The following is a 14,248-nucleotide window of genomic DNA, read 5'->3' on the forward strand; positions in this document are numbered from 1 at the left end:
ATGAAGCGCCCTGGACTTTCTGATGCCGAATGCAGACGTGAGTCACGCCAGGCCCTCACGGGCAGTGGCGCCAGAGCTCGCCGAAGAGGCAAGATGGCGGTGAAGATAAAGTGAAGATTACTCCGAATTTCTCATTTGCATGATCGGGACAACTGTGCACGGAGGCGCAGCGTCTGTCTGGAAGCAAAGAAACGCAGCATTGGTGAGGCGGGCCGTTGAGAGAAGAAAAGAGGAGCTCAGGTGGGGAGCTGGGAGTTTTCTGCCTTCGGCGCTGAGAAGTAAATCCGTGCCGGCCTTGGCATCATCCACCCGGTTTGTAGGGGCAGCTAGAGAACCCGTTAACGTTTGTCCATCTGGCAGCACCAGGTCAGGTAGCACTGCTAAGAATTGTGTTGCTGAGTTTGAAGCAAGATGTGCTTTGCATTGCTTTCAGTTGTACTAAAGAATGCTGAAGGGGATGAAGTACTGCCCATGCCTAGATTACTCATGGATCCACATCCACGTACCCAACAAACCCGCTATGCTTTTATGACATGGTATCTAGAAAACAGGAAACAAAATCGACCCTTGATATATGCGTAACCTTAAAACAGACATCTCAGAGACAACGCCAGGTTAGCTTTCCCCGTGAAGCCAACGCCAATGTGCCAATGCCCGTGGGTACTGGACCATTCCAAGGGATAAAAAAGCGAAGATCAAATATGCCTGGGCGCCATGCTCGCTGCTGTAGTAGAACCAGAAAAGCCAGGATCCAAGTTGGGAATTGCCGGATCCAAAGAATCAAGGAAACATAACGCTTCAGAGGCAAAGCGCTAACGAAAACGATAAGAAGAGACGTGGCGCCATCACAAGGGTATCCTACGCAGGGTAACGTCTTGATAAACCGAGCAATCGCGGTAAAGGTATGATGGCTGATTACTGTTCCGGCCGGGCCAAAGGAGAAATCGAAGGCGAGCCTTTCGCTGGAGAGGGTGGAGTAGCTACGGGCGCAGTTGCCTCCGCAGCCTGCGGTTGCGCAGACGGGGCGAGCGGAGCCTGAATGTCCGCTACCGAAGAGGAAGCTTCTGTTGGAGCCGCAGTCGGGGCCTCTGCATCTTCCTCTGGTATAGGCGCACAATAGGTCTTAAGAACGTGCTTCAACGCGGGTCGCCGAATCGGCTTGGACAAGAAGAAATCCATTCCGGAGTCATAGCACTCGCGAATGTTGCTGTCCTCAGAATACTGTATGATCATCAGTGATGTTCGTGTTGTTCGGAGGTATAACACTCACTGCAGTAAGTGCGACGATAGGAGCCGAGAACCCCGATTGCCGGATCAACCGCGTAGACTGAAGACCATCCAGGTTCGGCATTTGAACGTCCATGAAAATGAGATTGTAAGGGCTGTGGTGCTCCATACTCTCCTTGACCTTGTCGACCGCCTCCTGGCCGTCTTTGGCAACAGTAACATCGTACACATCTTCAAGTTTCAGCATACGTAAAACGACTTCTTGGTTGGTCTTATTGTCTTCGGCGACCAAGACCTTAATTTTGTCGCCGCGCTTCGTTGCCTCTGCTTCAACTCGTTGCATGGCTGCCGATTGGGAGTTTGGTGACTCTAGGGGAGTCGTCGAGGCGAAGAAGGGCTGGCTCAGGCCAATCAGGCGAGGTTTTGAATCTGTCTCAAATGCTACGGGCCCGCTGACAGTAGTCGCCGGAAGAGGATTGCTCAAGGTGGAATGGATCGACTGTCCCGAGAGCGCATCATCACTCATTCGTCGATGCCTTGTCTCGTCAAATGAGCTAGGCCGGCTGAGAGGTGGGTTTGCTTCCCCGAGTATGTTAACGTTGCTTGAACTCGCGGTGCTGTCGGCCCGGCTAGCGAGGTGCCTGAGCGGGATGGACATGGTGAAGACACTTCCGTGTCCGACTTCACTCTTCAAGTGGATCGTCCCTTTCATCAAACCGGCAAGTTGTGAGCAGATACTCAGTCCTAGACCCGTACCACCATACTTCTTACTCAGGCCCAAGTCGCCTTGAACAAAAGGTTCAAAAATCTTGTCATGGAGATTCTCAGGGATCCCCGGACCGGTATCCTCGACCTCAAACTCGAAAGACAACCACCTGCCGGGTGGGGGTGTTGGCGCCCTTTCCTGAGCGAAAATGTGGGAGTACGCTCCATACTTATCGTATGCGTTGATTACATTGGCCGTCCCGAAATGACTGGGAGAGGAAACAGTGGCGGAGCCTACCTCTGATATTGAGTTCCTGATCCGGTGTTTGGAGTTACGCGTGGAGCTTTGCCTGGACTGCAACGAGGCTTTGCGACTATTGGGCGGGATAGCTTCGCCGACACAACGGATGGTGACAGTCACTGAACCGCCAGGCGGTGTGAACTTGAGACTATTAGAGACCAGATTGATGACGACCTGGAGGATTCGGTGTTGATCTCCGTAAAGAACCATGTCTTTCAGTCGGCCAAGTCCGTACGGTCCTAGGTCTCCTTCTCCTATCAGCCTGCCGTTCTCATCTGCGTTGGCCTCATAGGGGCCTTCGTATTTGATCCGCAGATCAATTTCACCTTCCTTAGCCTGTCGATCGAAGATGGCAGCGACCTGGGTGCTCACGTCCCTGAGTCGAAACTCTTTCTCATCCAGACTCAAGGATTGACCAGGTACTTGGTTTTTACTAGAATGGAGTTAGGGGAATGCGTATCTCTCAGGAGTGTGCATGGCTTACCTGAAAGTCAAGAGATCGGTGAGTAAGTTTAGCAGCAAATCACCACTCTTGTAAATGATTCCGAGGGATCGCTTTATCTTGACAGGATCATCTTCAGACATACAAACGGCGCACATGCCTAGGATACCGTTGAGGGGCGTCTTCAGTTCATGAGAGATATTGGCAATGAACAGAGTCTTGCTTTCGTTGGCAGCCTCTGCGGCCTTCTTACTTTGCTCTAGTTCAGCAGTTCGTTGCTGGACTCTTTCCTCCAATCTCTCATACTGCATCATCAGCTCATCAGTCATCTCGTTGAAGGTTTTGGTGAGGTCGGTCAGTTCGTCATGGATGAAATGTTTGCGATCTTTCACTTTGCTCGGGATGCGGAACTGGCGTCTCCGCTCCTCCTCCCGCTTTTCGGCTTTGCTCGCTTTGCGATTTCGGCGATAGTGTATGATGCTGTCGAGAAAGCCTTCTTTACGGGCCAATGCAGCATCGTGGTCGTCACCGTCATGCTGGGAACTGACACTGTCGTCTTCAAACACGTGCGGGGCCACAGTCTTTCTGGTGGCATCGCGTAATCTCCTGATAGGCCTGCTGGAATAGTGCGCTACGGGGAAGGCTATCAAGAGCATTGCGCCGAGAGTCCCAAAAACGCAAGCTATGATGATGTTTCGAAGGTGATTGATGGGCGCCCACACCTCCCCATGCTGTTGCTCAACCACTAGAATCCAATGGACCATGTCTGAACGGATATTTGCATAGCCCACTGCAACGTTTTGGCCCTCTTCGTTGTGGGTGTGGATGAGACTTCCGGAGTTGTTCGTCTCTCCGGTCGACCTGGTGAAGCCTTCTTTGACAGCCGGATATTGGTTCCAGTCGAGTGGCCGTGCGTTTTGAGCAAAGCCATAAGAATCGTGTCTCGCTGCCGGATCATTTCGACGAGTCGGAGGGAGAACCAACCTGACATCGGCGCTGTGCGGTGGTTGGGGGTTCGGAGAGGTGTACAGGTAACCCTCGGGAAAAGAGTTGAATTGGTTGTCTGGGCCAAAGAGCATGGTAAGGCCTGTGTTGTGTAATCCCTCCCCAGAATTCACCACGTCGGCAATGAGATGGGCATCAAGAACCGCCGTGACCCATCCGAGGGTCTCGATGCTGGAGGTGTTGTTTATAATGGGCATGGTGATGGACAGCAGACTAAAGGTATCATTGATGAAATAAGGTCCACAGAGAAGGGGATGATCTACGTTGACTGTTCTTCCTTGCCAGACTCCAGTAGTAATGTTGGCGGTTGCGTTAAGGGGTGCGGAAGAGACAGTGAGGTTTGGATACAAGTCGGGAATGAAGCCATAGTTGGAGTCGCCCAGGGTTGCTATCTGTCCGTCAGGGGTGGTGTAGGGCAGAGGGACGGATTTGTGTACGTCGGAGGTAGAGCTGACGACGGGACCTCGTGATGGATCTTGCGGATAGATGCGGGCTTGGATGACGAGATAGCCAGCTCCAGCACTTGCGAAGACGGTTTGCAAATCATCAAAGCTCCTAGACCAGTTTTGTTCGGTATTATTCCCCTCGTAGTACCGCTTTAGAGCCGCCTGGATGGAAAGGCGCGTACTGAGACCCCTCACAGTGGATTGCATCAGGAGCATGTTTGAAGAGAGCTGGGCAGCCTTGAGGGTCGCAGTGAGAGAGAGGCGCGAGGCTCGAATTGAGAGGACGAAGTTATGATTTGATACCCATGTTGCTATGGCCACAATGGCGAGACCAATCATTGAGGCTAGCAAAACGAGCAAGGCCAACTGTTCGCGGATGGGGATGCGCATTTTGACCATAACTGAGCAGCGCTAGAGCGTCAGTGGCCGCGGCGAAGACAGATATAGAGGGTCGAGAAACGAGCGATGTTCGAGTCGCAGGACGTCGGGGTCGCTAACGGGGGATGGCCACGGCACTGAGGCGGTTGAGCGAGGCGGCCAGCGACCAGAAGTCGAGGAGAAGGTGACGTTGTCCACGTCCCATACCGCAGTGGGGTGCTGGGGATGCCCCAAGACACGAAGCGAGGACAGAGTGTGAGGGCGGCGCAAATCGATGGAGGAGAGAGTTGTGAGAGATGTCGACGAGGCAGGCTAGTAGCGAGGGCTGCAGGGTGATTACGGTGGACGGAATTAAGGGTTGGAGGAAAGCAATCTATGCGCAAAGAGAGGACGAGCGTGTGCTCTTTTGGAAGGTTGAAAGGGTTTTTTTGCAGCGAGGGCAGCGGAAGGGCTGTATACCCGTCCGATCGAGAGTTTCAGGGACGAGAGGAGTGTCGATCGAGATGTTGTCCTAATCCATCACCCGTTCGCCGAGCGCTGCTAGCTCCGCTGGTCTCTGGCCAGGCCCTCTCCGCCAAGCTGCAATGGCCCAGAACGGTCTGAAGCGGCTCGCTTAAAGCCCGCCCTGACTTGGCACCCGTCCGGCAACTCCCGCCTGCACTCCCTCCTCCTCCACCTCCAGCTTCCTCCGCCTCTCTCTCTCCCGTTCATAAGTCCTTCGCAGACTGGCTACCTTGTTTGTCCTTTGCTAATCATGTCCTGCGAGACACTGATGGCAAACAAATAAATCTCACTTCCACGTACACGACTTGGGCAGCACAAACACTTAACCCCGCCTCGGATGGTGACCTTCGTGGGGCCATACTCCCAACGCCGAACTGGTCTATGGTTCCACAGAGCAGTACAGCTACTGCAATCAATATCCTCAGGTAATAACTCGTGGTGAGGACATGCCGAAATCATGGAAAATGATCCATCCCCTCATCGTTCCTTATGCACGTGACATCGCGCATCTTCGCCTCTTTTTTACCTGTGCCGCGTCACGCGTCAAAGCACTCATTTTGCTGTTAGCTATCACACAATCAAGACCCTTCCAAACTCGCATGCAACGACATTCTGGCATTCTTTGTTGACCATGTCTCATCCTAGATCCGCCTCTAGGACTCCGGAGGCTACTTCCATGCCAATGGAGCATGAAGCTTGCACCACCAAACCCTCCTGTCATCGAAGAGTCTGCTCACTCCTCCATGTGCTAGGATTTTTTTATTTCCTTGTCCATACTTACAACCCGAACCAAGCCTCCGACTGGTCCAAATGCGAGGGAACGGAATGGCCTGGAGCCCGTCTCAGCGAGCTACAATTGCAGCGGAAGGAATCCACTTACCAACACCCTGCGCCCAAATGCCCTGCACATTCGGCCCAAAGTCATCCGTGCGGTAGTTCCTCTCAGGCGTATCAGGCTTGGACGAAGTGGGCGTCTCGCTCACTCCGAAAACGTTGGTCCATTGCTTAACCGTCTCGCGGTAGTTATTCGGCGAGAGTGTGCTATCCGTCGAACCGTGCCAGAACTGCATCCGAGGCCGGGTGCCATTATATCCCGGATACATTGATCGGACAACATCGCCCCACTTCTGAGCGGTAGCTGTGCTCTGTCCGCCCGAGCATGTGTTGTTCCAAGCAGCAACCTGGCCGCTGGACGAAACGAAGCAGCCGGCCGGCACGCCCGAGTAGAGCGAGACGGCAGTGATCAGGTCTGGATATGTCGCCGCAAGGACGTTGCTCATCATCGCTTGATTTGTCAACATTTCCATCTCCCTTCCCATCGTCATAGGGACCTACCTCCCGACGACCCGCCCGTAACAAACACTCTCCCAGGATCGATCTTGTATTGTGCAATCGCGTACTTGATCATGTTTGCAATGGCATTCGAGTCTCCACCGCCGTCATGGGATAGCGAGGCTTTGCTGGACACATCCCAGCATTCCGTCGTCGAACTCGGCCACACAGTGATATATCCCTTCCTATCCGAGCCTTGCTTCCATGGGATCTTTGCATTCTGGAAGTATTTCTGCGCAGACGACTGGCAAGAGTGGATCGCCACGACGAGTGCATCGCTCTTCAAGTTGTCTGGCTTATACACCCACCTGGACAGCCATTAGCACATGGTAGGATAGATGGGGAGTATCACGCTTACATCTGTGGCTTTGCACGTGCATTGCCTCCATAGTTTGGTACCTGCGTCAACTGCGCAGCAAAAGCCGCTGAACCCAGCATCAACACGGTAACAAGGTTATGGAACATCATATTTGAGGCAACTAACGAACAGTCCGGTATGCCATCAGGAAACATCTTTCCTTTGTTCTTCACCACATCATATTTATTCGCTGGTGTAAAGTCCATTGGCGAGTGGGTCTCCTCTCATAGGTGGAAGATTTGATCAGCGAATAGTCCACAACCATTCATGAGGCACCATAGAGGATACGAATAAGGACTCTGCAGTAAAGAGGTTGACTGCATTAGGCTAAACGGCAGGGATGCGTAATCAAGCTTTTCAACCAAGCATTTACGGATGGAGGTTGATATTGATGGCACATACCCCAGTCATTCTCCATGCTGATCCTCCATGCGCTCCCCACATGGCTTTTTTAATATTTGACAGTACAAATGTAAGAGCCAACGGATTGTCTGTCATTGATTCGACTGCCACAATTCCAATGTCTTTATTGCGAGTTTCCTGTCAAACCTCCGCTTCCCGGGGGCTCAAGCCCAAACCCTACGCACAATGCCTAATACTATGTTTCCCAAATTACAGGTTCACTACCGCCACTTTAATCCCCGGATCATAAGCCGATCTCATATTCGGTACTCTTCGGTCGAAAGGTACTCTTAGTGGAGGATCTCGTGGCCATCATTTACGATTCCCGCGCTTGTGGAGAACTCTCCGGTAGACGCAGTCCCTTCGTCTGGACCGTCACCAGATTGCGGAGACCTAACTATCACTGAACACATCGAACGGGTGACGCCTGCTTTTGGATTCCGGTAAAGGGGTGCCTGTGTTTCCTTAGCTTCAGAGGAAAATAAGGCCACTATCTCCTCGACACCCAGTTACTTGCAATTGGAAGGTTGAGCCCACTGACTTGTCCAGGTCCGATACTGGACATCAAAAAAGGCGAGACATGTGGCGCCTACTCGCAGCCACCGTAGGCTTTCTCACTCAGCAAGCCTCTGCCCACGGCGGTGCTGCAAACTACACAGTTGGAGACATCTGGTAACCTCACTCCTCCAAAATCCCACATATCCCCTCAATTCTTCTGACCTAACAAAACATCCAGGTACCCAGGGTGCGTCCTCCTCTCCTCTCTCCTCTCTTCTCTCTCGTTCCCAACCCTTCTCTAACACTGCCCCGTCCGCTTCCCAGCTACGACCCCTACGCCGGCTCCTGGCAAGACACAGACCCCACCATCCCCCAACGCAAATGGATCACCAACGAGCCCATCTTCGAAACCACCAACCACTCCCTCGCCTGCAACTTCCCCGGCACCCCCGCCCGCGCCTCCATCCCGTTCCCCGCCGGCTCTAACATCTCCGCCATGTACAACACGTGGGTGCACACTGTCGGCCCTATGATCGCATGGATGACGCACTGCACAAACGACGATTGCGCGACCTTCGACCCCGTCGCCTCAAACGCGGATTGGTTCAAGATTGGCGAAAAGGGCTTGCTCGAGGGGGATATCCTGACGGGCTCGTGGTTCCAGAAGGAGTTTAGTCGGTGGGATGGCAGTCCGAGCGTGTGGACGGAGCGGGTGCCCGAGTCGTTGCGGCCGGGCGCGTATCTCATTAGACATGAGATTGTGAGTTTGCATAGTGAGCATAGGCCTCAATTCTATCCGGAATGTCTTCAGGTGAGGGTTACGGGGCAGGGGAACGCTTTTCCGGGGAAGGAATACATGGCTAAGATTCCTGGTGTGTGGAGTATGGACCGTGAGTTATCCTTTGACAATGTGGTGGTGGGGAGAGAGGGAATGGGGCGCTGATGCTGGACAGAACCAGAGATCAATATGAATCCGTATGATCCGGAGACGGGTAGTAAGACGGTATGTTGTACCTTGTCTTGGGTTTTCATCTTGACTCGGCTGGCTGACGGTTTTGTGATAGGAGTATAAGATTCCCGGGCCGCCGGTTTGGACTGGTTGAGATGGATTGAGGTTTTGAATCGCGTGTGTTGTCCAAAGAATCGATCATTGGGAAATGAGATTCTTCATGCCTTCATGGCCGCATGCAGGCTTTCTTTCTCTAGTGACACGTGTGCTCTATATCTATTCCAGGATACTCGACGGTGTGGTATGGAGTCGGATAGAACGCAGTGCGTTCCTGAACAGCTTTTCGCGGCTCACTGATCACGGTAAGCATACACTGACTTGGTCCAACAGGCGGAGATATACTATCGAATACTAATAGATATAAATAGTCTTTCATCTAAATAGGTAAGAGGGAAAGAAAAAGAAGGAGAAGGAGAAGGAGAAGGAGAAGGAGAAGGAGAAGCATGCCTCCCATCCTCACTCCCACCTCCTCACCCCTTTCACCCAAACCCCCAACCACCTCCACACCCCCTATCCCAGATTCGTGCAAACGGGCCCAAACTTCCTACTCGTCAACGGCTGCGGGAAAATGCCCGCATCAATCAACCGAAACGCATCCCACTCCGGCGCCTGCTCGGTCTTGAAATTCCACCACACCCACCCTTGCGTCTTCTTCTCAAACGCATCCAGTTGCGCCTCGATGTACCCCCTCGTATCGTCCCGGTACCACTGCGGCCACTGGCTCAAATCCCTCAGCCACCCGCAGTCCCCAACCTTCGAGCTGCCCGGGAACGTGCCGTCGTAGCGGGCCCCGCGGCCAAAGCCGTTGAGATACTTTGCGCAGTCCGTCATTGCACCCGTCCACTCGCCGACAAAAGTCCACTTGTCGGCGCCGCTGTACGAGTCGGCGTTATTGCACACTTGCTGCCGGTGCTGCCAGGGTTGCCTGGCGACCCCCTCGTTGGAGAAGACCTGGTACTCGTGGTGGTCGATGACGACGTTTTGGGCGTTTCCGTCCTGGGGCGTGAGGAACCCGTTCCACGACCTCGGCTGCTTGAAGCCGTCGTGCAGGATCACGGGCGTGTCCGACACGTCGCGCACCTGGCCGAAGCCGTCGCGGTAGAATTGCCTGGTGGCGCCCTCGTCGACGCTGCCGATGAGTGGCTCGTTGAGGAGCTGGATGCCGATGACGACGTCCTGGTATGAGGGCCGCGCATACTTGTCCGAGATCTTCTTGAGGACTTGCAGCGTCTGCCTCACCGTGTCGCCTCTTGTCCATTGCGGGTTGTCGGTCCTCTGGCCCGAGTTGTCGAAACCGTTCTGCGAGCCTGGCGCGCCGTGGAGGTCGATGATGATCTTCAGTCCCACGGAACGTGCCCAGTCGATTGCAGCGTCCAGGTATGGAGCGGCTCCCTGCACGTACGGCGCTCCGAACGTGTCGTACGCCCAGTAGCCGATCGGTATGCGCACGACATTGAAGCCAGACTGAGCGATCTTGTTGAAGTCGTGCCACGTCGCCCACGTGTCCCAATGTCTGCGCAAGATCTGCAACGCCGCGTCGTGGCCTAGCTTCTCACCGAGCGTGTACTCGTCGACGATGTCTCCGCGGTTGAGATTGTCGAAGAGCGAGGGTGTAATCCAGCTGGGAGAGAAGTGAGCAGGCGTTGGACTGAAGTAGGAATAGAAGTTCTTACGGCTCCAAGACTAGCCAGCCACCGATATTGACGCCTGTGGTAGAGTGTTAGGGCACTTGCTAGCTGGGAGTAGGTCATGGCTTGCGTACCTCTGAGCTTCTCAGAGCCCCAGTTGAACGACACGCCTCGTTTGTCTCTGGGGAAAGTTAGCTCGGCATGCTGGAAATGAGTCTGAAAACGCTGTTCGAAAGATGTGCATATCTCGGTGCCAGAGGTGAGAAACAAACTTACAACGAGGGCGCCGCGAGCGCAGTTCCCAGCAGCAGCACGCCTGATAGCAGGCGTGTGAGTATCATCTTACGTTACAGCCGGCGACTGTAGCGATAGATGGAGTAGCAACGCGGTTACAGTGTTTGCGTGAACGGAATGTAAATATAAACGGAATGGCAAACAGAGCACATGTGCATGCAAATATCGATGCTAAAGAATGCGAATTAAGTTGAGATATTAACCCCTTGCGTTGGTCCAGAACAAAAATCACCGACAACGTTGAAAAGGCTTAGAGGCTGGGAAGAGGAGCCCCGGAAGGCGGGGGCACGAATGGGGAAGGAGAGAGTGTGTGGGTACTGTTCTGTTGATGTTGAATTAAAAAGGTTCAGGGGTCAGGGATGGGACTTGCAGACGGAGAGCCCAACGCGGCGAGATATGACTTGACAGAAGGGTCCAGTAAAGACTCGACCAAGGAGAGGATAAATGGAAAAAATGCAGCTTAAAAGAAAGCAGTCAATGAGGCACAGCTGGAATTTTGTAGAGCTAGATGGCGTGCACGCTGCGCCCGTGGCGTGTTAGCGCGCCAGGAGATTTGCGTCCATGACAGTCTCCGTTCGTCCATCGTGCCTCTATCTGTGTAGCTCCACCGTAGATGATGATCAACAGCCATGTTTGTTGGCGGAAGGTTTGTTCATGGCTAGTGCGAGGCGTCAGCTGCTGGGAATAGCGGCTATGGGCCGAATGCCACATGCGCGATGCTAGGGTAGATTGATGCTGGTGATGCTTACTTACAGAAGCATGGTGTGAAGTTGAACGACGGTGATGGATGTGCCAAGCGCATCGGCCAGGGAAACGTCCAATGGAAACCGAGAAGCGTTACCAGTCCGTTTTCCTGGAAATTCGCTTTTTGTGTTGTAACTGGTTGGACGCTTCTGGGGCGGCCGGATCCATCTCTGCCGAAGATCATCCGCTTCATTCACAAGTACATTCCGCTCTGCCTGGTAGTTGTGAATGGGTAGCGGCACATGTTTAGCCACTTCCTAGAGTGCGTGATCTCTTTCCATCTCTCGTTTCCACACTCTCCTTACAACCTCTCCGGGTTTGGCGTCTACCTCATGTCGAATCAGTCAAATGGGGGCGAAAATGGGCTGGTTGACAATGTTGAGGGCGGCGAAAACCAAATGCAACCTTCCTGCAGAGACCTTCAAGGGTCTTCTCTCGGGGTCTGCTCACTCGTCGTTTGCCGACTGAAGAAGGGGTCAGGGTCCTCTGGATGATTGGAGGGTTTGTCAGATACATAAAGTAGGGTGGCGAGACTACTATATATGAGGCACAGCATGCATATCGTCAGGTCGGCTGCGCATGTGCTCAGTCAGACGGTGAGGGGCGAGGCGTACTGGTTGCTATGGAGCCATGCTTGTGAGAGGATGAAGGGGAAGACAGAGCGACTCAAGAAGGAAGGTGAGGTTGAGACAAGGTTGTGGCGCGGGTGAGGTGGTGGTGGCGTTCCTTTTCCAGGGGGTTACCACGAGGCAAGCGCAACTGCAGATGCCGGGAACTCCACACATAGCAGGTCCTACACAGTGAATACCGAGCCATCAGCAAGCATCACGCTCACCATTAGCCGCCTTCATTCCGATATGTTCGATTAAGGGCCTTCTGTGTATTTCATACTACTTCCTGTCTTGACGCCAGTCCTATCGTGCCTGGACTGAAAATGGATCATACGATCGTGCCGCTATAATGTGGAAAAAGAGAAACCTGTACTTCCTTGCTTGTGGTGTGGTTTCCAACGCCGCACAAACACCGTAAAACCGTGCTTATGACGCGACCTGTGCAATGTCAGCAGGGATGCACATTCCAAAGCCGAGTTACCCTACCTCTGAGATATGCTGCCTCTCAATGACCGACTTCTGCTCCTCATTCCGTCCTACGCGCCAGTAGACATCTGCATAGTCCTGGCAATTCATCGCTGACAAGAAAGCCGGGTCGTGCGTGATTACGATCAATTGGAAGTTGGCCTGCTTCCTTCGAATGTTGATAATCTCGGCCAAAGCTTTCGCCAACCCCTCAATGTTCTGTTTATCAAGGTTCGTTGTGGGCTCATCTAGCGCGATTAGTCCGCAGTTGGTACCAAAGCACTCGGCGAGAGCAAGTCGAATAACAATGCTGGCTAGGACTTTTTGTCCGGCGCTGCACCGTCCTCGCATATCCATTTCCACGCCCTGCTTCACCATGACTACGCGATAGTTGTAGTTCCGGTTGCCCTTGGCCGCCTCGCTGTCAGAGCGAATGCGAATGGTGTCCACATCGGTGCCCTGATATGCCGGTTTCCAGAGATCCTCTATAATGCGGTTGATTTCTTCCATCTTCAGGGCGTGATATTTCATGATGGCCTTGTCCAGAGCGCCTCCATAACGGCCCAAGTCATCCACAGCAGCCTTCGTGGTCTCAACCTTGATGTGGGCTTCCCGGTATTTGTACGCTGCATCTTTGTACTCAGTCTCCCACTCCTCCAGAAGTTCTCTGAGATTGTCATCTTTTGACTTGATGGCTCCGTGCAAGCTAGCGCGCTGAGTGCTCAGCTTCGACCATTCGTTCTGCCACCTTTTCCCTTCGCGCTCGTAGCGCTCCTTGTCTTGTTCCGCATTCTGTGCTTCCAACTCCTGGATTTCTGCCTGCAGCGTCTGGAGAGATCGCTTGGCCTTCCGATATCTGATGTTGTCACCGATACAGCGTTTCGTGTTTTCCGTGTCGCGCACAGTGTCCTCAATTCTTTTGAGCTCCCTAGTAACTTGTACCATTTCTTGTTCGATGCGTGCTATTTCGCTTTCGAGGTGCTCAATTTCCCTCTGAGCCCTGGCCAGTTGATTGGGACCACCCCTATCAATATAGGCATTGATGTCTTGTTCCACATCAGAAAGTTGCCGAACTGTATCTGACAACTTGGTGGCCTCATCTTGTAGGCGTTGTACCTGTTCGTTGCCCCGCCTGTTGATGTCGTCGTACTTTGCCTGGGCTTGTTCAATCTCAGGGACAAGCTCTTGGAGGTCCTTGTCAATACTCCGGATCGCTTCCCGCTGCTCATTGTTTTGTGACTTCAACTCATCGATGCGCTCGCTTAAGGCGCGCTTCTCCTTCAGTTTCGATTGAGCGCTATGCAGGTCGGCGTTGATATCGCGCACCCGAAGTTCCAATGCATTGATTGTACTTCGTAGTTTGTCCCTTTCCGCGATAAGACGGTTGGCGGATGCTCTCATATTGCGCGTTTCGTCGCCAATCTTCTTCAGATCCTCCTGGACAGCATCAATACCCCTTGACGAGCCTGCCGCCTTCTGTTTCTCGGTAAGATCTTGGATTTTCCTTTCCAGCTCCTGGGTCTGATTGTAGTAATTCGCAAGAGACTGCACATCCTTAGATATTGAGTCTACTTCCATTTTTGAGTTCTTCAAATGATCAATTGCAGTGTCGTGCTCTTCCAGCTCGTGATGGATGGCGTCGCGTTGCGAGATTAGCTCGTTGAGTTCCGCTTGAAGGGCTGGAAGTTCTGTATTCCGCAAACTGATCGCCAGCTCGTACTTTGGCTTTGCATTGCGTACCATCGTAAGCTCCTCTTCCAAGGCATCGACGTCCGCATCGTCTTTTTTTGATTTGGCTGCGTCGATGAGCTTCCGTAAGTGGGAGAGAAATCCTGCTTTCGTGAACCTCTCAGCCTTGTCTTCTTTCAGAGACCTTCGGCAAAGACGGCACTGGTTATC

General features: G+C 53.1%; 4 protein-coding genes across 4 annotated transcripts; 1 reads left to right on the forward strand and 3 right to left on the reverse strand.

Annotated features, from left to right (window-relative positions):
• Nucleotides 1-897: 897 nt before the first annotated feature.
• Nucleotides 898-4,662, reverse strand: EI97DRAFT_277007 (uncharacterized protein). The gene is made up of 2 exons (XM_033794326.1): nt 2,718-4,662; nt 898-2,666 (listed from the first exon to the last, which is right to left on the reverse strand). The coding sequence occupies exons 1-2, from the start codon at nt 4,523-4,525 to the stop codon at nt 1,214-1,216; spliced, it is 3,261 nt and encodes a 1,086-aa protein (XP_033655426.1). The 5' UTR covers nt 4,526-4,662; the 3' UTR covers nt 898-1,213.
• A 1,123-nt stretch (nt 4,663-5,785) lies between these two features.
• On the reverse strand, nt 5,786-6,808 carry EI97DRAFT_457125 (acetylxylan esteras-like protein 1 precursor; the record flags this gene model as incomplete). Its single annotated transcript, XM_033800793.1, has 4 exons — nt 5,786-5,838; nt 5,889-6,293; nt 6,344-6,648; nt 6,699-6,808. 4 exons carry the CDS (start codon nt 6,806-6,808, stop codon nt 5,786-5,788), a joined length of 873 nt encoding a protein of 290 aa, XP_033655427.1.
• An 872-nt stretch (nt 6,809-7,680) lies between these two features.
• Nucleotides 7,681-8,742, forward strand: EI97DRAFT_415609 (glycoside hydrolase family 61 protein-like protein; the record flags this gene model as incomplete). The annotated part of the gene is made up of 5 exons (XM_033796863.1): nt 7,681-7,772; nt 7,837-7,845; nt 7,923-8,488; nt 8,552-8,601; nt 8,663-8,742. The coding sequence occupies 5 exons, from the start codon at nt 7,681-7,683 to the stop codon at nt 8,699-8,701; spliced, it is 756 nt and encodes a 251-aa protein (XP_033655428.1). The 3' UTR covers nt 8,702-8,742.
• Nucleotides 8,743-9,114: 372 nt separating this feature from the next.
• On the reverse strand, nt 9,115-10,576 carry EI97DRAFT_500124 (glycoside hydrolase; the record flags this gene model as incomplete). Its single annotated transcript, XM_033802644.1, has 4 exons — nt 9,115-10,228; nt 10,281-10,314; nt 10,370-10,416; nt 10,512-10,576. 4 exons carry the CDS (start codon nt 10,574-10,576, stop codon nt 9,118-9,120), a joined length of 1,257 nt encoding a protein of 418 aa, XP_033655429.1.
• Between the last annotated feature and the right edge of the window lie 3,672 nt (nt 10,577-14,248).

The sequence above is a fragment of the Westerdykella ornata genome (genome assembly GCF_010094085.1).
Source record: "Westerdykella ornata strain CBS 379.55 unplaced genomic scaffold EI97scaffold_6, whole genome shotgun sequence".
Taxonomy (NCBI): domain Eukaryota; kingdom Fungi; phylum Ascomycota; class Dothideomycetes; order Pleosporales; family Sporormiaceae; genus Westerdykella; species Westerdykella ornata.